At 36.2% G+C, this 21,231-nt stretch overlaps 4 protein-coding genes, 1 long non-coding RNA gene and 1 pseudogene across 6 annotated transcripts in view; 5 read left to right on the top strand and 1 right to left on the bottom strand.

Moving 5' to 3' along the window:
- The window catches only part of LOC105112785 (4-coumarate--CoA ligase-like 9), a 26,236-nt pseudogene extending 24,099 nt beyond the window's left edge, over positions 1–2,137 (top strand).
- A 39-nt stretch (positions 2,138–2,176) lies between these two features.
- LOC105112783 (4-coumarate--CoA ligase-like 5) lies at positions 2,177–3,168 on the top strand. Its single transcript, XM_011008625.1, has 3 exons — positions 2,177–2,257; positions 2,458–2,560; positions 2,959–3,168. The coding sequence occupies exons 1-3, from the start codon at positions 2,184–2,186 to the stop codon at positions 3,085–3,087; spliced, it is 306 nt and encodes a 101-aa protein (XP_011006927.1). The 5' UTR covers positions 2,177–2,183; the 3' UTR covers positions 3,088–3,168.
- A 333-nt stretch (positions 3,169–3,501) lies between these two features.
- Positions 3,502–11,082, top strand: TPLATE (ARM repeat superfamily protein). The gene is made up of 7 exons (XM_011008624.1): positions 3,502–4,852; positions 5,188–5,784; positions 6,573–6,934; positions 8,030–8,333; positions 9,062–9,184; positions 9,567–10,016; positions 10,261–11,082. Exons 1-7 carry the CDS (start codon positions 3,722–3,724, stop codon positions 10,792–10,794), a joined length of 3,501 nt encoding a protein of 1,166 aa, XP_011006926.1. The 5' UTR covers positions 3,502–3,721; the 3' UTR covers positions 10,795–11,082.
- A 377-nt stretch (positions 11,083–11,459) lies between these two features.
- COP13 (Proteasome component (PCI) domain protein) lies at positions 11,460–16,335 on the bottom strand. Of its 2 annotated transcripts, none has more exons than XM_011008622.1 (11): positions 15,985–16,335; positions 15,510–15,625; positions 15,148–15,391; positions 14,350–14,407; positions 14,158–14,247; positions 13,818–13,886; positions 13,102–13,191; positions 12,850–13,008; positions 12,550–12,671; positions 11,823–11,895; positions 11,460–11,729 (listed from the first exon to the last, which is right to left on the bottom strand). In XM_011008622.1, the coding sequence occupies exons 1-11, from the start codon at positions 16,167–16,169 to the stop codon at positions 11,661–11,663; spliced, it is 1,275 nt and encodes a 424-aa protein (XP_011006924.1). In that variant the 5' UTR covers positions 16,170–16,335; the 3' UTR covers positions 11,460–11,660. The 2 variants fall into 2 exon arrangements, with proteins under 2 accessions (XP_011006924.1, XP_011006925.1); XM_011008623.1 differs by having other exon boundaries at positions 13,818–13,883; positions 15,985–16,334.
- Positions 16,336–18,019: 1,684 nt separating this feature from the next.
- On the top strand, positions 18,020–20,361 carry LOC105112780 (Thioredoxin superfamily protein). Its single transcript, XM_011008620.1, has 4 exons — positions 18,020–18,096; positions 18,152–18,432; positions 18,750–19,099; positions 19,949–20,361. The coding sequence occupies exons 2-4, from the start codon at positions 18,185–18,187 to the stop codon at positions 20,104–20,106; spliced, it is 756 nt and encodes a 251-aa protein (XP_011006922.1). The 5' UTR covers positions 18,020–18,096; positions 18,152–18,184; the 3' UTR covers positions 20,107–20,361.
- A 231-nt stretch (positions 20,362–20,592) lies between these two features.
- LOC105112779 (uncharacterized) overlaps positions 20,593–21,231 on the top strand; it is a 1,256-nt gene continuing 617 nt past the window's right edge. The window contains exon 1 of the long non-coding RNA XR_839825.1: positions 20,593–21,111. This is a non-coding gene — a long non-coding RNA (uncharacterized LOC105112779). The remainder of the gene's footprint in view (positions 21,112–21,231) is intronic.

Raw genomic sequence — 21,231 nt, 5'->3', positions numbered from 1 at the left:
GTATCTTATATTATTAGATATGTTATTATAAAACATGCTTTAGTTAAGGAGTTATTGATACTTCAAGTGCAAAATGATGATATAAAACCTTGATAAAAATACACTTTTAAGTATCAATCAAGTAGCCATGTTATCAATCCTAAGTCGTGCAATTCAAAATGCTTTTTAGAGTGAAACATGTCTTAATGCAACAATATTTATTTGTGGAACATACTTCTTATAAAATGTTTTTTTACATGAGATATTATTGAGATAGGTATTATCTAATCTCAAAAGGATCTCTTGTTGTCCTAATGGTTACCCTCGTAAAGGTAATATAGGGTCTCAGTAAGTAGTGGGATGATGCGTATATCAATTACTATCAGTCCGAGCACTTAGTAAAGAGTTAGATGGTTTCATGAACTTCAACCCTAACTGAAAGTAATAGGGTAAGTTGTTTCTTCCCTGCCTAACCTAGCATTTCCATGTGTGTGCATTATAAAGCAATATATCACAAATAAACTAGTGATGGATGAAGACATTCATTCATATCCAACATATATGGATCAGCAAGATAAAACATGCTAAACAAATATTGTTGTCCTAGTGGTTACCCTCGTGAAGGTAATATAGGGTCTCGGTAAGTAGTGGGATGATGCGTATATCAATCACTATCAGTCCAAGCACTTAGTAAAGAGTTAGATGGTTTCATGAACTTTAACCCTAACTGAAAGTCATAGGGTAAGTTGTTTCTTCCGTGCCTAACCTAGCATTTCCATGTGTGTGCATTATAAAGCAATATATCACAAATAAACTAGTGATGGATGAAGACATTCATCCATATCCAACATATATGGATGAGCAAGATAAAACATGCTAAACAAATAAGCCAAATGAGAGAATTTAAACACATCAAATCAAATAAACGACAAAAAAACACATAAAGCCAAGTCCAAAACTATAAAAAAAAAAATGCCCCCTGTGAAGTTTCCATTCTATCGCACGTGGGTGCACGACATAGAGGGATGTCGAGATTGAGGAGTCATTAACTTTTTCACTTGTCATTTTGCTTCTTTACCACTAACTTGGATAATTTTTTAGGTTTTTTCATGTATATTTTCTTGTATATTTATTTTTTTTAATTTTTTTCCTGAGGTCCAAAATAGGTAACGACGTGTTGTGTTGTATAATTGGGATTACCATAGATTGATATGTGCACAAATAGTTTTCTTAGAAGAATATTGTGTTGATGCAATGCAAATAATCATTCACATGATTCAATTTTATAGTCATAAAATAATATAAAATTATTTTGGCAATTCCTTTAACATTTTAAATTAAAATAATTTTTTGATAGTGTAATTTGATTAAAGGGTCAGGATTGGTCTCATCCAACCCCGCTGACAGAGATGAGTACTATTTTCATTTCTTAACTTGAAAATTAAAAGGAAAATATAGTAAGCTCTCGAATAGTTTACCATTGGCTAGCATGTTGTTTCAATTAGAAATTACAGGAGTCATCCACATTTACTCTTTATGAGATCGGTATGCCTTTTCCAAATGCTAACCTGCATTTCATTATTATAAAATGAAGGGTTATGGGCTATCTGAATCCACTGGGCCAGTGTCCCTGTCAAATGGTCCGGAAGAAATTCGCCGTTGGGGCTCTGCAGGAAAGCTGACACCCAGTTGCGAAGCAAAAATTGTTGATCCTGATGCAAGTGACAGCTTGCCCCCAGGCAAGCAAAAGAAAAGCTTTGGATTATAGAAGCCACGATAATGAAAGGTAAAACCTTGGATTTCAATTAGGGACATGCCGCGCAGCACGCACATGAACGCCTTTATCTGTGAATGCATTTAAATATTTTGCCTGATGATCAAAAGTAAGATTCTGCTTATTTTTAATAGTGCCTTGAGCCCTATTGAGACTAAGATTTTGTGATGTCGCTGCAGGTTATGCTGGAGATCCTGGAGCATCTTCTGCTACCCTGGAAACAAATGGTTGGTTGAGGACTGGTGATATTTGTTATATTGACGGGAAGGTTTTTTATCTGTGGTTGACAGGCTGAAGGAACTAATCAAATACAAGGGATATCAGGTAAACTCTGTAATATCGATCTCAAAGTTTCTGGCTCGGTTCAAGCATATCAAGGAATAAGAATTAAGCCTAAATTGAATTCTGCCAGCAACTGGAATTACTATATATGCATGTTGCTCCTGCTGACCTAGAGCAATTGCTTCAGTCCCATCCAGAGATAGCTGAAGCCGCCGTGATACCGTAAGTTTTCACTCCTTTGAGTTCACGAGGGTCCTTTTTTCCCTTTTCCCTTTTCCCTTTATCATGATTTAGAGTGAGCAATTGATTCTGTGCTGAATTTGTGGAGGGATTAAAGAATTTGCTGGATTCTGTTGCGCTGTCTGCCAATCATGGTCCTCAATCAATAGATTCTGAGTTCTGATATACTGAAGAATTTGCAGATACCCTGATGAGGAAGCTGGTCAGGTGCCCATGGCTTTTCTGGTGAAACAACCTCACAGCAGCATCAATGAAAGAGGAATAACGGATTTTTTTGCAAAGCAGGTGTTTTTAATCTCAATGCTCGAAACTATTTTTCTTTTTGAGCTTACTGTCTAGTAGGGGTGGTTAACATGAATACATGGTTTTGGCAAGAATGCCCCAGCAAGGCTGTGGATTTTGGGTTCAGGGTTGCATAGAACATCACAATGTGCTGCCATCAAATCCTGAAGGCATCATAGTAGCCAAAAGTTTAGTAGATACCGTTCACAAATCTTCATACTATCATCTGCATCCACCTTCGGTGCTGCGTGCATGAATATCATAGAGCTACAGAGGATGTGCAAATATCATTTGTCTGCCTCTGGTCTAGTCTATTTATGCTCATCAAATTATTTACCCTGCCTGCATTAAAGATTCTAACCCATAAAAATGCTCTGCTGACATACTTTGCACAAGAGCAGGTCGCACCATACAAGAAAATAAGGCGCGTAGCCTTTGTCAGTTCCACACCAAGGAGCCCAGCTGGGAAAATATTGAGGAGGGATTTGAGGAACATGGCTTTTCCAGCACTGCCTTCATTGAAGATGTAATTTGCAGCTGATTTCGAACTATTTGGAAGTGCTCATCTTTCTCATCATATCCTCTAAGAATGAGTTATTTATAGCTGAAGACAGCAGACTGTTGACTGTAACATAGTAAACGAGGAGAACATTGTTTCCTGAGTAAAATGCTCAAGCACTCCTTGCGAAAATCTTTTATATTTATTTATTTTTATTTAAGCATCTTAATGTTTAATAATTTATTAGTCGAACCCCTTTTGGAAGTTTAAACACCATGATAAAATGAAAATACAGGAAATAAAATACAAAGGCTTGATTAAAAATAAAATAAAGAGCCACGCGTCCAGATGACAAACACGTTATCTGACCAATATAACCGTCGTGATAGCATAAAATAAATGAAACTTCACGGGAGCACTTGCGCTGGAAAAAAAATAAAAATAAAAAAGTTAAGCAACTCTTCTCTTGAAATCCCATCAACTTTTATATCAGAATTTACCATTTATCATGGGAAGAAATAACAAACGGCATGTCGTTTAGTCAACTCATCACCGCCTGCCCTCCCTTCTCTCTCGATTCAACAGGCGTTCATTCATGTCCCAAATCACCCAAACACTAAAGGAGAAATAAATCCCATTTCTTTTTATAAAATTATTCCAACGATATGGACATTCTTTACGCTCAGATCCAAGCAGACCTCCGTTCAAATGATGCTCTCCGCCAGACTGGCGCACTTCTCCAAGCTCTCCAGCAATCCGCAGCCGGTCGCGACATTTCTATCCTCGCCAAATCCGCCGTTGAAGAGATCGTCGCCTCTCCTGCCTCCGCAGTCTGTAAAAAACTCGCTTTCGACTTAATCCGTTCCTCTCGCCTCACCGCCGATCTCTGGGACACTGTCCTCTCCGGTATCCGCTCCGATCTCCACTTCCCTGATCCCGACGTCACTGCTGCTGCTATATCCATCCTTGCTGCATTGCCTTCTCATGCTCTCTCCAAGCTTATTACGGATTCCAACGCGGAAATATCTGGTTGTTTTGATTCGCAGAGTGATAATTTGAGATTCTCGATTACTGAAACCCTAGGCTGTGTTTTAGCACGTGATGATTTGGTTACGCTATGTGAGAATAATGTGAATTTGTTAGATAAGGTCTCGAATTGGTGGGTGAGGATGGGGGGGAACATGTTGGATAAATCGGATGCGGTTTCGAAAGTTGCCTTTGAATCAGTTGGGAGGTTGTTTCAAGAGTTTGATTCGAAGAGGATGAGTCGGTTAGCGGGGGATAAGTTAGTTGATAGTGAGAATTCATTGGCGATTAGGTCGAATTGGGTCTCTTCAATGGTGGATTTTGTGTGGAAGAGAAGGAATGCGTTGATGTCGAGATCATTGATCTTACCAGTAGAGACTTTTAGGGCTACGGTTTTTCCACTTGTGTTTTCAGTGAAGGCAGTGGCATCTGGGAGTGTGGAGGTGATTAGGAAGCTTTCTAAAGCAGGAACAGGCAGTGGTGTTAATGGGGGTGTTGTGGACTCGAATGCAGAGAGGTTGGTTGGGGTTTCGGATGTGGTCACACACTTGGCGCCGTTTTTGGTGTCATCGTTGGATCCAGCTTTGATTTTTGAGGTGGGGATTAATATGTTGTACTTGGCTGATGTGCCTGGAGGGAAGCCAGAGTGGGCTTCACAGTCTATTATTGCAATTTTGACACTTTGGGATAGGCAAGAGTTTTCTTCTGCAAGGGAGAGTATTGTTAGAGCTGTTGTTACAAATCTGCACCTACTTGATCTTCATATGCAGGTAAGATTTTTATTCTTATATTTACTAATTCCGTATATTGGGAGCAATGAGGCAGAATAACATTGACCAGCGCTGAAAACACTGTGCTTAGTAGTTGGTAAGTAGTGCCCTGAAAAGAGTGCATTAAATTTGCTTAGACTTCATTTGCTCTAATGGAAGCAAGGGAGGATTAAGAAATGCATTGTTCAATTGATGCGATTTTTTAACAACATTGTGGAATTTTTTCCCTAAATGAGGTCAAAGAAGATCCTCTGAGTAAAACCCTTGAGTAATATCTTGTCTTTTGTTAACTAGTTTTGGTCATTCATTGATGTGGTAAATTTTAATGCTTGAAGGTTTCATTGTTTAAGAAGCTGCTGCTTATGGTGAGAAATCTGAGGGCTGAATCAGACCGTATGCATGCTTTAGCTTGCATTTGTAGAACAGCACTCTGTGTTGACCTTTTTGCTAAAGAAAGTGTTAGAAGAGGTCAGAAACCTCTTGCTGGCACTGATATTGCCTCTCTTTTTGAGGATGCAAGGATAAGAGATGATCTCAATAGTGTGAGAAGTAAAAGCTTATTTAGGGAGGAGTTGGTGGCATCACTAGTGGAAAGTTGTTTTCAGTTGTCTCTACCTTTGCCTGAACAAAAGAGCTCAGGAATGGAGAGCAGAGTTATTGGAGCTTTGGCTTATGGAACTGGTTATGGTGCATTAAACTGGACAGAGCCAGCTTTGGAAGTTGTTGAAGTGTGCAGGCCTTGTGTCAAATGGGATTGTAATGGCAGGACGTATGCAGTTGATTGCTATTTGAAGTTGCTTGTGAGGTTGTGCCATATATATGATACCAGAGGAGGAGTGAAAACTATTAAAGATGGTGCTTCTCAAGATCAAATCATGAATGAGACGAGGTTGCAAAATTTGCAACGTGAACTTGTGAAAGATCTACGAGAGGTATGCACTGTTCTTTGAATATCATCGAAATTTGATGAAAGCCTGAGGTGTTAGCCATGCATGAATGTCACGTGAGTGGCAGTGCACTTTCCAGTTTATAGCATTTAGTGATTTTGCAGCTGATAAGAAGGATAGTATTTCTTGCTAACAAATTGGTAAACTTGATGACTTATATGTGGACTAAACAACAGTCTGGCTTTTGGCAACCATTGCCTTAAGACTTTTATGTTTCTTTGAATTTTGTGCAACGCCATACTTGTGTAAGCTTTCTGGTTATATGAGATAAACAAGCTAAATGCTTGCTTGATGTTCATCAGTGACACGAGGCCTTTTATTAACAAATGTAATGCTAGAGTAGCTAGCTCTTCTTCTGTGTATGCATCTTGATTTCAACTATCAGTTTTGTAGCTGGTTAGCAGTGCTTTTCATGTTACCCGTTTCATGCTCTGTTGATGGTGCTTGAAAATTCTGTGGCATGTAATGTTGAGTTCTCTATCATGTTTGGAACTCCAAGTTCTTGATGGATCAACTATTTTTATTTTTGAGTGCTTTCTGCGACTGTCAGGAGCTAAAGAAACACTCATTTGGATAAATATGTAGTTAAAATCAACGTTATATGGTTGTTATTTCTCAATGGATTTATTTTCCTCAATGTTAAACTCTAAATTCGTGTTTGTTTATTTCTTCCTTTCCTCCATTCTACTTTCAAGTTCTAAATACTGATTTTATTCCAAGTTAACAAAGGCTCAATGATCATCTGCCATCTTACTTCTCTGTCAATTTAACAGGTAAACACCCCAAGAATTTATGCCCGTCTTATTTGGGCTATTGCTGAACACATAAATCTAGAGGGTTTGGATCCACTTCTAGCTGATGATCCTGATGATCCACTGAACATTATTATATCAAATATCCACAAGGTTCTATTTAATGTTGATTCGCCTGCAAATACATCAAATAGGCTTCAAGATGTTCAGGCAGTTCTTTTAAGTGCTCAGAGATTGGGATCACGAAGCCTTAGGGCTGGCCAGTTACTGTCTAAAGAGCTTGAAGAGTTTAGAAACAATGGTTTGGCTGATTCGGTCAACAAGCACCAATGCCGCTTGATATTGCAGAGGATTAAATATGTTCAAAATCATCCTGATAGCAGGTGTGCATTTCTGCTCATTACCATAATTCTGAATTTGAGAGTGACAAAGTTCTGATATTATTTTTATTATTGAACCTGCTAATGATATTGAATATTATAGCAACACGGTGTATGATGTTCTGTCTCTGAATCTTCCCTAGTTTTTATCTGTATCCAAGAATGTGCTTTCCATACATTATTTCCTCATGCTTTCTCCAGATTGAGCTGTAATGTGCTGCATCATTTTGATGACATGGAACTGGGTGAAACCCAGTTGGTTTTCCTGTATGTTGGATATACATGTGTCTCTGCATCTTTCTACATTAGGCTTCTAGCTAGAAGAATTCTTTTATTCCTGTCCTTGTGATCAAAAGTGCCTTACTTCCCATTAGTTTCACAGTTATTGACTCTTCCTTCACTCCTTTCACCCATGGCACATTTTGGGCTTTTGCACACGTTTTCCCCATACACTTTAATGAAATCTTCAGAGCTGTTTTCTCAAGCCTTGCCAATTATTATTTCTTAAGGTGTTCAAAGATGATGTTGGTATATGAGAAGACCTATGCATGTCTTCAAATGCAATTATTATTTCTTTTGAAGCACCATGCATACATTGATAGAAGCACACAAAATTGTTTTCAAACACAATTTCGTGCGCTTCTATCATTGTCTGCATGATGTATTTATTGGTACATGAGAAGACCCATGCACGTCTTCTCTTGTCCATGATATTCATGCGATACAAGGAAGCCTAGGCTAGAAATGTCCCCTTTGTTTCTCAATTTTTCTTTGGGAATCTTCTTTTACTCAAAAACTAAAAAAGTAAAAAGAAAGATATTTTGAGAATTCACAAGCTCAGGCATCTCCTCACCTTCTTTCTTCTATTTTAGCAATTTGTTAATTATTGATTTGAAGCATATGCTTTTGATAGTAGTAAACTAGAAATAATTTTAGTTCAATTATTTTTCGATTTGTTTTCTACAATTCTCACCGGCCTTTCTTCTTAAACACATGGTAATAATATTGTTATGTGAACATATTTTTTTACCAAAAAAAGAAACGAAACAAAGAGAAATTTGCTATGCATAGAATTGAGATATGACATTTCTCTCTCAGGTGGGCTGGCGTTAGCGAAGCCAGAGGAGACTACCCATTTAGCCACCACAAACTTACTGTTCAGTTTTATGAAGCAGCTGCTGCTCAGGACAGAAAATTGGAAGGATTAGTTCACAGGGCTATTTTAGAGCTTTGGAGACCAGATCCAAGTGAATTAACTATTTTGTTGACAAAAGGAATTGACTCTCCACTGCTCAAGCTTCAGCCTACTGCACATACTTTGACTGGTAGTAGCGATCCTTGCTATGTTGAAGCTTATCATTTGGCAGACTCGGGTGATGGTAGGATTACTCTTCATCTAAAGGTTAGCTTTTTCATACTCATAACAGTCTTGGATTCTTCCATTGACCAATATAGCAGTTTTTTCTGTATAATATAGCATAAAATGAATTAGTAATTAAAAGCTTGAAGTCAAGTACTTCCGTATCATGACTCAGTAGCTCTCCTTATTCAAGTACTTCCACAACATGACACCATAGCTCTCCTTATCACTAAAATGAGGGATATTATGAACAAAATAAATGGAGTGGTGGATAAGAGTCAAGATGTAACTAAAATTTCATTTCGTACAAATTCTTGGACCCAAATTAATGTTTAAAAGAACATGTCACTAGCAGTTTGTTTCTCATGAACTCTACTTGATAGAGCATTTGTGCTTACACAACAATATTTGATTTAATGATTGCATTGTAGAAATTTCATGCACAATCCAATCTCCCCCCTGTCAATATTAGGGTTGAAAGTTTTAAGTTGTGTTTGGATCACTTGGTCTGTAGTTTGTGCTAATTGCAATTGATTGAGGAGTCAACTTATTTGTATTCTAATAACATTTTCTAGCATAGCAACTTACTAATATTGCAGTTATTATATAAGCTATGAACGGAATACCTTGGAGGTTAGTTTCTACACATCAGAGAAACCAAAAAAGAAGTTAAAAGCATAGTAATCTCTTACATTTTTCCTATGCTGTAGATGTTGCTATGGAGATACATTCTTTTTTTGTTGATCATACTCACTCTGAACTCTTTGCAGGTTTTAAATTTGACTGAACTTGAACTGGATAGGGTGGATATTCGAGTTGGGTTATCTGGTGGATTATATTTTATGGATGGATCTACTCAAGCGGTGCGACAGTTGCGTAATCTTGTTTCACAGGTATCTTTTTGTACTGTCTCAAATACTTGTTCTTCCTAAAATTGGCACTGTTTCTTTTCCGTGTGTGACTTTGCAATGCACTTTTCTTATGCTCTTTTTATCATTTGATAGACAATTTTTTTTATAAAAATATCAAAGCAAATTTATAAATGTTATTGATTGGATGTTCATTCTGGAAGGATATGACCTTTTGCCGCTAAATACCTTCCTTCTGGGTACCTCTTTTGTTAACGGATGTTGGGTTTCTGCTCGTAAATTTTATGGCACTGGATGCTATTCCTCTTACACCATTGTTAATACTGTTTGTTTTCAGTGTTCTTTTTTTTTTATTGCAATATCTTTGATCTGTGCAATTGATTCTGTGCATTGATTCTGTGCATAGGATCCAGTACTTTGCAGTGTTACATTGGGTGTGTCCCATTTTGAGAGATGTGCCCTCTGGGTTCAAGTCTTATACTACCCATTCTATGGAAGGGGTGCAATAAATGATGGTGATTATGCTGAGGAGGATCAACAGATCATGAAACAGAAGAGAAGCTCGAGACCAGAACTAGGAGAACCTGTGATATTGAGGTGCCAGCCTTACAAAATTCCACTGACTGAACTTCTTTTGCCGCATAAAATTTCGCCTGTTGAGTTCTTCCGCTTATGGCCTAGTTTACCAGCTGTAGTAGAGTATACTGGCACATACATTTATGAAGGAAGTGGCTTCAAGGCCACTGCTGCGCAGCAATATGGTTCTTCTCCTTTCCTCAATGGACTAAAATCATTGTCTTCCAAGCCTTTCCACAGAGTTTGTTCACACATCATCCGCACAGTGGCAGGGTTTCAGGTAGGACTCTCTATTGTTTGAGGTTTTAACTATTAGAGCTGTCCACTAGAACTCATCCCTTTCTCGTTGCTCATGCTATACAACTCACGTCAGTTACATTCGATTTTAAATTGGCTAGTTCCTATCATATTTCACCAGCTTGAACTCGGAAAGAAGCCAATGTTATTGTACCTTGTGTAGTTTTTCTGAAACTATTTAATGTGTTCTGTCAAATAAAATTTGAAGTTCCCCTATTGTGTGACAGCTTTGCTATGCTGCCAAAACGTGGTATGGAGGCTTCTTGGGCATGATGATATTTGGAGCCAGTGAAGTGAGCAGAAATGTTGATCTGGGTGATGAAACAACAACAATGATCTGCAAATTTGTTGTCCGAGCATCTGATGCGTCAATCACAAAGGAGATTGAAGCAGACTTGCAGAGCTGGTTGGATGACCTTGCTGATGGAGGTGTGGAGTACATGCCTGAAGATGAAGTGAAAGAGGCTGCTGCTGAAAGGCTTAGGATTTCAATGGAAAGAATAGCCCTGTTTAAGGCAGCCCAACCACCACCCAAAACTCCAAAATCTGATGATGAAGAGGAGGAGGAGAAAGAGGATGATGAGGAAAAGAAAGAAAATGAGAATGGTGGCGATAAGAAAGAGCACAAGGAAGATGGTAAAAAACCAAAAGGAACCCTGTCAAAATTAACCGCAGAGGAGGTTGAGCACATGGCTCTTCAAACAGCCGTGCTCCAAGAATGGCACGTTCTGTGTAAAGAAAGAAGCACGACAGTAAATTAGTGACAATCTTTTGCCATGATTGTGAAGAGAGTTAGATAGCATTCTTTGTACCTTCTAGAATTCTAGTTTTGACATCTGCAAAATTTGGTTGCCGAGCGTCTTCTCATTTTTTAGTCTCCCTTTCTTTTACGAGGATATCCCTTGTACATCATCATGCGCCGGCCTGTCAGTGTTTCAGTTTGCTCCTTTCTGCTTTGAAACCCGGATTGTTTTGTTTTACTTTTTTCATTTTCGAGAGAGAATTATTTTGTACCCTTTGGATTGAAAAAGAAGTGAAATTTTGTGTTAGACGACTTGATTGGTGGCTGTGGCCCCAGCACCAGCACATTTACTTTCAGGTTTATCTTGTGCTAATACAGGCATCTTCCCAATAAGCAAAAATTGGAGCCCCATAACCCATGTTGAACGAATTGATTGAGGGCAAGCTAGAGTAACAGGAGATAGATTTGTCAGTTTTGCAAGTGCTTTCCACGGATTATAAATCTGTTTCCACTCCAATCAAGAGAATTCAGTTCTGTTGATTTCTCATCCTGGCAACAAACCCTAGGTAGGGGCAAACTCAACAGTGTATAAGGATATAAAGGATGAAGAGCATGCAGGATGGTCTAATAATTATCTTGGACATTGACGATACATACACATGAAATTTATAACTTGACATGAGCTGTCACTTAACTGGATTTCTTATTTCAAGAAAAGAAACGAGGCAAAAAAAGAAGAATAATTTGATATCGTTTATCCCTTTTTTTTAATTAAGTGAAACAAGGGTTTAAATTTTCCATCTCTTTAAACAGAGTGTTATAGGTAGTAACTTAGCATCATTCTCAATTAAATTCCACTTGTATTCCACAATCCTCCAATTTCCCCTATATGTTGAATTTCTGTGGAACAGGGTCAAAATCATCAAAGTCAAATCTCTGACGCTCTCTTCCAACCTAGACAAACACAGGAACAAACTGATTAGCGCACGCTATATCCTAAACAAGCTCAGCTTATATGTATTACAGGAATCGATGTAATAAGATTACCTTTGCCAAGTACGAAGGATCGCATGATATGAGTTCATCCATTGCGGTCAGCTTCTTTGACAGTGTCATTATCCTAGTATAACAAACATGGTGGAAGATAAGGAATTACCAAAATATTCATCGAGACTGAAATGCAGCTACAACCTAGTAAATAGGTTTGGCTGGATATTGAAAGTCATTTATCCTGTCATTTATTACTGTGAAAATAACATAACACAATTTATATTTATGGTTTACCGAACCATCAGATGCAAAGCACAGATAGTGAGTTTATCATGATCTATTCAAATGTCAATCAATATACTCTTAAGAGAAAATAAAATAAAATCATGGAGACTTCAATTCGGTTTTGACAAAGACATCCTTATGTGCTTAAGTAGATTTATGAGATTTTGTTCCATAATTACGATTCCTTCGAGGTAAACATACTGCTCAGTGTTAACAGATGAGTACACGGTTATGGTTCCATTGAAGTGGAAATTTGAGAGAGGGTACTTGCAGATAGTCCAATTTTCATCACATGGGCATGGTGTAGTTGTTCACAAGACTCAACTTGCACCCTCAGGTTGCAGGTCTGAGGGTGCAGGTCTAAGACTATTGACATTGATTGTAACAATGGCCATTAGAGCAGGTTCAATTTTATCCACCAATATTTTTCACTGGAAACTACTGGCAGAATGGAAGTATTTCACTTATAAATAACAGTTTAAAATTCCAGCTACTGTACCTCTGAATAGAAGAATCAATATGCTCAATCATCTCACAGGTTTTATATTGCTCCGGATCCTCTAAGAATCTAACCATACCATCTCTTTGGTTGATTGTTGCATATATCTCACCATCTTGGATCTACAATTTGAAATAAAAAATGTTAATTTGTATTATGGTATAAGATATAGGTGTGCACTATTAGTGATCTAGTTACTATAAGTATTTTGCAGTAAATGGATCACATAAGAAATGAAAAAAATAATATATATGAACATGCTGCATGCTTAACATCAGAGATAATTGCATGAGGTACTACCATTTGAAGCACATGCATTTCTGCCTCTTTAGGACTGCTGAGTTGTACAGTGTTCGCAATATCTTGGAGGGAAAGAGTCAAATATGTTTGGGTCAATCTCTGAATGTTTCTCTTATACATTGATGATACAACCTGCTTCACCAATCCAAGATTATTGTCCTGAAAAAGAAGATAGAGCCAATTTTAGATGATGAAGAGATCTTATATTTGTCTTAGGAAGTGAAAATGCGAAATGTGTGCTTGTAGACTCACGCTGTCAAACTTTTCTCTGTTTGTCTGAATGTATGACTCTAATTCTGAAATTTTTCCAATGCTATAAGTATTTGCCAATTCTATATAGGGCTGCTCAAAGGGTAAAAATAAATGTGTTAAGAGAGCAGAACCCAACTAAAACTTCAAATCTCACCTGCATATATCTATATGATTGCAAAACAATTCTGCATGCAAAGACGCAAACACTGTTGATGGTGTAAACAACAAATATTTCACTAAAAAAGAATAAAGAATTTCCACTTATTTCATTTGATAGACATAAGAGAACCTCAGATCAATATGGAACATATCATCTTAAACTAGATTCAACCAAGCAGATCCCTGGTAAATGCAGCTTTCATTTGGGAAAATTAGACTAGAATTCCATCATAGGAAGCTGGGTAGTCACATGATAAGTTTAGGTTCATGAGAAAGGTCTTTTTTGTAAAATGCATACTTCAAAAGAAAGAAAAATGGTGCTTACTAAAATGCATACTTCAAAAGAAAGAAAAATGGTGCTTACTTTCTACTCACACATAAAACAGCATAATTATGGTTCTATTGTTTTTGCAAGCTATGTTACAAATTCAGTTAAACAACTTCTCAATTTTTTTCTCAAGGATGCAATGACCCTGGCTGATTAAAGTATCAATGCAAAAACTATAAATCAATTAAAAAAAAAATGCCAGCAATGTACATCATAAATTTGAAATTACCTGACATATGGTCTTTAGATTCCTCTGAGCTGCTGAAGAAGTGTACTTAGGTAGACTGGTAGAGAACTGCTAAAAAAAGAAACATAAAATGATGTTTCAAAGACATTAAACGAGAAATGAATTATAGATGATCTTGGGGTGTCAAAGCTTGGCAGGATGCACATCCAAGCCAATGAAGAATAAAACTGGAGTAAGAAAAACATGACCTTAGAAAACTAATTACTTGTAAGCACACAAGCATCATTCAATTCCCAAGAAACAGCTCCTAAGAGTATGCTATCTTTCTGAATAACCTTACATCCCAAATTCATTTGGTAAATGTCAAAAGAACACGGCATACCTGTCCATTGTAAATTAGAGAAACCAATACATATTTTTTGAATGCTTCAACAGCTATAGCATTTATAGAAGACATAGGAGCAGTCACGACCTGAAATGAGTTTGATGCAATTAGGAACAGTAATAAAGTCATACCATTACACTATTATTGAATAGCCAAAGTGGATGAACAGATCGCAACTAGATCACATACATTTTGTAGAAGCTCCAGTGCTTTCTGAAAACGCTTTTGTCCAATGCATATCATCCCCCTGTCATGATGTCAAATGTCAGATGCACTCAAAGAAATTCCTCATCTATATGAGAGATAACAAATTGGCTGCAAGATGCTTAAATGATTTGTATCTGGGAGAGGTTAAGGCTATCTAATAATCAAAAGCATGAAACTCCCATGTCTTTTCATGTCTGCTTATTCTCTGTGAACTGAGAAATTCTTGATTTCACCATTTTAAGACTCAAGGGTTTTGGCACACCAGCAAACCCATTAAAGTCTAAAAAGGCTCCCAAGGGAATTAAGATTGAGGCTCCTCCATGGGAATACGCCTAACTACCATGCACATGTTCTAACCTTAGCTTAGCTAAAAAGCAATCCTGGCATGGTTGAATTACATAATTATCAAAAACAGTAAAAATTCTGACTATTCAGTAGACAAGAACAAATTATTATGTTTCTTGTTAGTAAACTAAATTCCTAATTTAAAATGTGTAAGTAAAAAAAAAAAAATTGTAGCAAATGCATCCATTGATTGGTTTAAACAAATAATGATCTTCAAAGCATGAGCCGTATGAACAACAAGAAATCCTATGAAGCTAATGATTATCGCTTTAATGCAGAGAAACTAAAGATGTCACAAACAAAGAGAAACCAGACACAATAATAATTAACTGAACAACAGGAGATCACAAGCAAAGCAGCTTGGCATAATGAAAGTAACAATGGCAACAAATGAAACAGTACACATAAGGTCTAGTAGCAAGGGCAGCAAGTCACCCATAATAACAATAGAGATAAAAATCCCTTGGTTGATCGACTTCAAAAATATCATCCTCCAGAATGGAAAGACCAGTTTTATAGCACTTTGCCAACAAACAAAGTTGAAGAAAATCTGGATGCAAAGTAGTCAAATGTTCGGAGGAGCGTAGCTTTTTCACAGCTTCCAGCAAAGGGAGCACACCACGGATAGGTGCTTCAAGCATCAGCACTTGGTCTTTGAAACTCTTACAGACAGAGATGACTACCAACTCAAAAAGATAACTAGCATCAATTAAGTGCATTGAAAAACAATACTACAAGACAATAGACACAAATCAAACACATTTTAAATTTAATCCAGGGTGAAGAAAGATTGGTACACTTTTCAGGCGCCAAACGAATCTGATCTGCAACACAAGATGTGAGAAACCTGGAAAGGATCAAAACCAGTCTTCTCGCTTGCTCGTTGGTAACTGGCCAAGAAGTGCATGCCTCTCTGCCACCCACATACACAAGTTCAAACAAAAAATCCCACAAGAGTAACCCATTCTCTACACTAAATCAACAATAATATCACACCCTTTTTTTTCCTAACCATATCAATTTGAGTAAAGAATCTCATCTTTCTTAAATTACGACAATCATCGAATTCTATCGCAACGAAGACACAATACTTCCTAAATTTCCCTTTTCCAAGCAGTGAAAATATCTCAAAAACACACAACAATATTACATAGCCCCAAAACCCTAATAATAATAATAATTTAACAAACTAAAACCCTAAGCATATCAGAGTGCACAAATTTAAAAGGGAAAAAAAAAGAAAGGAAAGGAAAGAATAATGCTGCAACTCACAAAATATAAAGATAACCAAGAGAGTGAAGAGTCGGGTCGAGCTGTTCTAGAAAAGGCAAGAGCCGAGTAGACTCATTGTGCAGAAACTCATCTGCTTGTTTCAAGTGAGTCAACAACAAACTTAAATCCCCAGCGCTGCTTGATAACCCTTGGATTTGCGCCACCAGCGATTCTACCGTAGCCATCTTCTCTATCTATTTCTTCGTTTTCAATCAATTAATTACATAATTAAATAAACCAAACATAAAGATAATTGAATTGGGAGATTTTTTTTTCTCGTTTTGTTTTGGAGAGAGAGAGAGAGAGATTTCAAAAGGCGAGCAAGCTGCAGTCTAGTTATTTATTATCACCATGAACAATTCTCAAGGAAAACTAAAGCGATTTTACTGTATTCGATCGGTTTGTTTTTGTATTTAAAAATATTTTAAAAGAAATTTGAAATTTTTTATTTATTTTTTAAAATTAATATTTTTAAATTATTTTAATATATTAATATTAAAAACAAATTTAAAAAAAAACATTATTTTTATCATCCTCACATTTTCCTATTGTAAGCGTTATACCACTGCCTTTTTGGCCTTTCAGCCGCATTTTCTTTAAAAAAAATTTTTTTTCGGATTTCGTTTAACGCGTGCCTATGTCAGCAATTGTTTTGGTATTTAACTGCATGTTGATTTCATATGGGAAAGTTTAAGATTGTTGCAAATGACGAAATTAAAACATATGAAATAAAATTTGATATTTATAATAATTCAGTCTTTTTCCCATGTTTATTTACTGTTTGTAAATCTACACTTTGAGCCCTCAAGTTTAAGTATTTTTATATTTGGTCTCTCTTATGTATTGATTTTTATGATTCCCCCTTCATTGATTCATTGAAAAGTAGGTAAGTATTTTTAATATAAATTATTTGATTTTAAATTTTTAAACCGGTTATAACATGTTACCAAAATACTTCAATTTTATTTGTTGAAGATCAATGGAAATATCAGCAAATAGTTCTTTAATAGGTACAAATTAACCTAATATGCATAATTTTCTAAATGTATTTGAAATATCTAGTTTTAAAATTTTTATTGTAAGTTTTTTATGTAATTTTTCTTGGTATTAGTTTTTTTATATCTTTTTAATACATTCACATCATAATTATCAATTTATTATTTTATTTTATTAAAGCTTGTTTTTTAAGATTATAATAAGTTTTTATTTAAAAAACAAAACTTCTAATAAAAAATTTATTTTATAAAAAAGCACGCATTAAGAAAATTGAATTGGATTAAAATGATACTTTTTAGAGTTATTTTTTTAATAATGATTTTAATTATTTACAGTTATATGTAATAAACAACATGAATAGAAAAAGATAAATTAAAAAAATTAATATTAATAAAAATAAAAATTTATTCTAACAATTATCATTTCACTACAATCCATTTTTATAGACACATAATTAAATAAAATATAAATCTGAAGAGAACTCTATGTCATGAGATGTATCTATTTTTTAACCCTTTTGTTATTGTATTTAATTGATATTCACAACTTAGTTTATTAGTTTTTTTAATTCTCATTGTATTTCGTTTATCAACTTGCCAATTCTTAATTAAATTTAATTGCGGTAAAATAAATATAACAAAACATTTTGGGCAATTGGCCTAATAATTGATACCCAAAATAGTATGGGTACCAGTAAATTACCTTTATCTTGAAAAAGGAACATTGTTTCTCCTTTGATGCATGACAACGCAGCTCTCGTCTCCGCCTGATGTTAATCAAGTTTGGAACATGATGACTTTGGGAGTTATATGTTAATAAAAAAATATATTAAAATTTGTATGTGTGTGTGTCTATATATATATATATATATATCGTGGGAATGGGTAGTTTTGTGATCTCAATTGGGGGATGGTTACCTTTTGACATGTAGGGATCTGGTTGATAGAACGATTTAATATAAGGACTAAATGTTTTTCGTTTTGAAACATTGAGGACTAAAAGCTTCGACTTGAGGTCTATTAAATTCAAGGAACAAAATAAAAAAGAATCGAAGGGATAGAGACAGATGTTTACTGCTTTAAATCGAAGAAAATAAAAAGGGATTGTGTTTATTAGGGAAGAGAAGAGGAGAAGAGAGGAGAGAGGGATTGTGTTTATTAGGGAAGAGAAGAGAAGAGAAGAGAGGAGAGGAGATCAAGAGAAAATGGGAGATTATCATTTTGTGTACAAGGATGTAGAAGGAGCTTCAACACAATGGGATGATATACAGAGGAAGCTTGGAAACTTGCCAGAAAAACCACCTGCTTTTAAGCCACCGCCTTTCACTCCAGCTTCTGATCAAGATTCTATCCCTAAAGACAAATCCTTTATTGATTCCAAAACTGAAGAGGAACTTGAGTTCCTTGAAGATGATCTCGATCTCGATGACGACCGCTTCCTCCAAGAATACAGGTCCCTTTTTTATCAATTCATTCAACTAAGTTTTTCTTGCTGTTTCTGTCTAGGGTTTCAAATAATTGAAAAAAAAATTACATGCATTGGGATTTAGGATTCCTCTATGCTGAGTCGGTAATTCGGACTAGAAGATTTTATTTATTCATTTTTTTTTTTTTGTTAAAAGACAGAAGATTAGCAAAAGATCTACTCTTGCTGTTGTAAGAATGTGTCTGCAAGCTAAGTTGTTTTTGGTTTTTCTGGGGGGAAAGAACTTTGATTTTGACTGATTGTCGCTGAAATTTAATTCAAAGTTTTTTGTTTTTTTCTAATAGGAAGAAGAGATTGACAGAAATGAGGGAGGCTACAAAGATTGTCAGGTTTGGATCAGTGGTGCCGATATCGGGTTCGGATTTTGTGAGGGAAGTGTCGCAGGCAGGTCCGGATGTTTGGGTTGTGGTGCTTTTGTATAAGGATGGGTATGCGGAATGTGGTGTGCTTATGAAATGTTTGGAAGAATTGGCAGTGAAATATCCAGGGACAAAGTTTGTTAAGATTGTGTCTACTGATTGTATACCGAATTATCCTGATCATAATCTTCCTACCTTGTTGGTTTATAATAATGGTGCTGTGAAAGCTAACTATGCCGGATTAAGGAGTTTTGGACGGAGATGCACACCTGAAGGTAATTTCTCATGTTTGGCTTCTGATCTGTTGTTTTTTAGTGCTTAAGGTCTGTGCTTTCTGTTGTTCGGTGCTTCCTTTTCATTGTTTCAGTTTATACATTTTATCGGCTTTTGTTATAACACCTGCATCCCCTAAAAATTATTTCGTTAGTTTTAACGAATAAAGTTGTCAGGCGTGTTCTGCGAGAATATCCTGTATTTATAAAATGTTATGTGGTCTAGTGACTGTAATTCTCCATGATGTCATATACTGGTTTGTCTAGGAAAGGAAATTCTGGAAGATCGGCAATGAGCTTTCTAGAGAACCAAAATGAATGAAACATTTTTACGAGACTTAATAGATTTGGCAGTTTTTACGCAAAATGCGTTTTTAAATCTAAGCCATGGATGTTTGAGCGATGCCATTTCTGAATATTTAAATTTTTGTGAGCACCCCAAGTAAGTGGCATGATTGATTTTTTACCTTCTTTTCCATGCTTTGTACTAAATAGAGATATGCATAATACAATACATATTTCTATCTGGTCTTGCAATGATGATTATATCACAAAATGCCTGAGGTCGAAATAGTATAGAAGGTAGAAATCAAAGTTCCTCTTTCAGTGTAAAACTCTTCTTTTATATTAAAAAAAATTCCTGAACGAAAGCGTTGTTAGATTTAAGATCATGAGAGGATTCTCTTGGCAGGACATGTAGCAACAGATGACTATGATCTTCCCCCCCAACCCCCTTTTTTATTATTATTAACCCACATCCCACATGTTATCCTGATACTGCCAATTATTATTATTATTAACCCACCTGTTATCCTGATACTGCCAATTTTTCTTCTTTTCCTCTCAAACTAGGTGTTGCCCTAGTTCTCTGCCAATCAGATCCTGTACTAAATGATGGTCAGGGTGGAACTGATAGATCAAGAGATTCTGTGATTGAAGGAGTTCGGAGGAAGCTCATTGAGAAGGTTGTGAAGGAGCATGAAGATGATGATGGATCATCAAGTGATTAGGACTTTTAGCTTTTCCTCCCCCCTCCTCTTTTGTGTTTCTGCGAGGGAGAGAAAGAAAGTTGTGTTGTATGCAAGCAGTGTAACTTCTTTACTTTTTGGATATTTGTTGTTTCACAATCAAGTTTGTTGGTTTGTCCGTCTTCTGAAACCTAGATGTGTTGATATTGAAAATTTTAGTTTGAAAATACTAATTACTCTGTAAGAATTTTGTTTGAAAGTATTTATTTAATTGTCTGCAATCAATTTTCATTCAAACTTTAAGCTTAGTTTAAAAATATTGCTCCTTGCCGTTTTCATTGGTTTCAGCCCTTTCTAGGAGAGTTTTCTTATTTATACAAGGGAAAATTACCTTGACTATCCACGCAATTTCACCTTTGCTTTGTAGTTTCTGAAATTATACTTTACATAGCAGGTCAGCATAATTTTAAATTTTGATAAAAAGATAAAACTTACTGTATCACCTCAATGACCCAACCTTAGAAGGATATGAGTAATTTTCCCTTTATATAATTTAAAGTCACTTATTGTTAACATTAAAGAATTGGGAGGCCTTGAATGCAAATGATGCATGCATGGAAAGGTTGAGAAAAATCCGCAGACAATTGCATGAAACTTCTATAGCTCTAGCGCGGGGTTGTATATTGTGCAGGAAGTTGAATGTACGTATTCAAAAGCATAAATACATACCAAGGCAAAACTACAGCGAAATGCTATGTTAGGGCTGTTGACTTGATGCTTGCTTTTGTGACAGCTGATCCTGCATTATAGAAGTCCTGCCACAGTGCCCTCCTGTGTGCTTGGTCTTCACTGGTGCTCTGTTTCTGTGATCTGAGTTTTGAGCAAGTAATGGTTGAACATCTCATATGCCAGTGGCTATCCTATTGGTTATGGCTATCCCCTATTCAAGAAATTCTGCCAATTGTAATTGCGAGGCTGCCGGGATTTTTTGCTCATATTGGACTACAGCCTATGCAGCTGAAAACTATCGTCTGTGGTGGCCCTAAGGTGCTGGTTTTATGGTTGCGTTTAGTTGAACTATCGGTTTGTTGTTTTGTTTTTGAGCCACTGGGTTTGTTGCGGCTGAAATTTGTAGCTGCAATGGTTTTCCTTGTTGCTGCCCCCCAC

The sequence above is a fragment of the Populus euphratica genome, unplaced genomic scaffold (genome assembly GCF_000495115.2).
Source record: "Populus euphratica unplaced genomic scaffold, PopEup_1.0 scaffold367.1, whole genome shotgun sequence".
Lineage (NCBI taxonomy): Eukaryota > Viridiplantae > Streptophyta > Magnoliopsida > Malpighiales > Salicaceae > Populus > Populus euphratica.
Note: the sequence above shows the minus strand (reverse complement) of the source record. Positions and strands in the feature narration are given on the sequence as shown.

Excerpts from the sequence above, each read along its gene's own strand:
- COP13 (XM_011008622.1), bottom strand. The coding sequence starts at position 16,169 with ATGGCTACGGTAGAATCGCTGGTGGCGCAAATCCAAGGGTTATCAAGC. Across the intron at positions 13,192-13,817 it reads ATCTAAAGACCATATGTCAG|CCCTATATAGAATTGGCAAA; the intron begins GTAATTTCAAAT and ends CCCTTTGAGCAG. Across the intron at positions 11,730-11,822 it reads ATCCTTCGTACTTGGCAAAG|GTTGGAAGAGAGCGTCAGAG; the intron begins GTAATCTTATTA and ends GTGTTTGTCTAG.
- LOC105112780 (XM_011008620.1), top strand. The coding sequence starts at position 18,185 with ATGGGAGATTATCATTTTGTGTACAAGGATGTAGAAGGAGCTTCAACA. Across the intron at positions 18,433-18,749 it reads CGCTTCCTCCAAGAATACAG|GAAGAAGAGATTGACAGAAA; the intron begins GTCCCTTTTTTA and ends TTTTTCTAATAG. Across the intron at positions 19,100-19,948 it reads ACGGAGATGCACACCTGAAG|GTGTTGCCCTAGTTCTCTGC; the intron begins GTAATTTCTCAT and ends CTCTCAAACTAG.
- TPLATE (XM_011008624.1), top strand. The coding sequence starts at position 3,722 with ATGGACATTCTTTACGCTCAGATCCAAGCAGACCTCCGTTCAAATGAT. Across the intron at positions 5,785-6,572 it reads TTGTGAAAGATCTACGAGAG|GTAAACACCCCAAGAATTTA; the intron begins GTATGCACTGTT and ends TCAATTTAACAG. Across the intron at positions 8,334-9,061 it reads GGATTACTCTTCATCTAAAG|GTTTTAAATTTGACTGAACT; the intron begins GTTAGCTTTTTC and ends AACTCTTTGCAG.
- LOC105112783 (XM_011008625.1), top strand. The coding sequence starts at position 2,184 with ATGCATGTTGCTCCTGCTGACCTAGAGCAATTGCTTCAGTCCCATCCA. Across the intron at positions 2,258-2,457 it reads GCTGAAGCCGCCGTGATACC|ATACCCTGATGAGGAAGCTG; the intron begins GTAAGTTTTCAC and ends AAGAATTTGCAG. Across the intron at positions 2,561-2,958 it reads CGGATTTTTTTGCAAAGCAG|GTCGCACCATACAAGAAAAT; the intron begins GTGTTTTTAATC and ends GCACAAGAGCAG.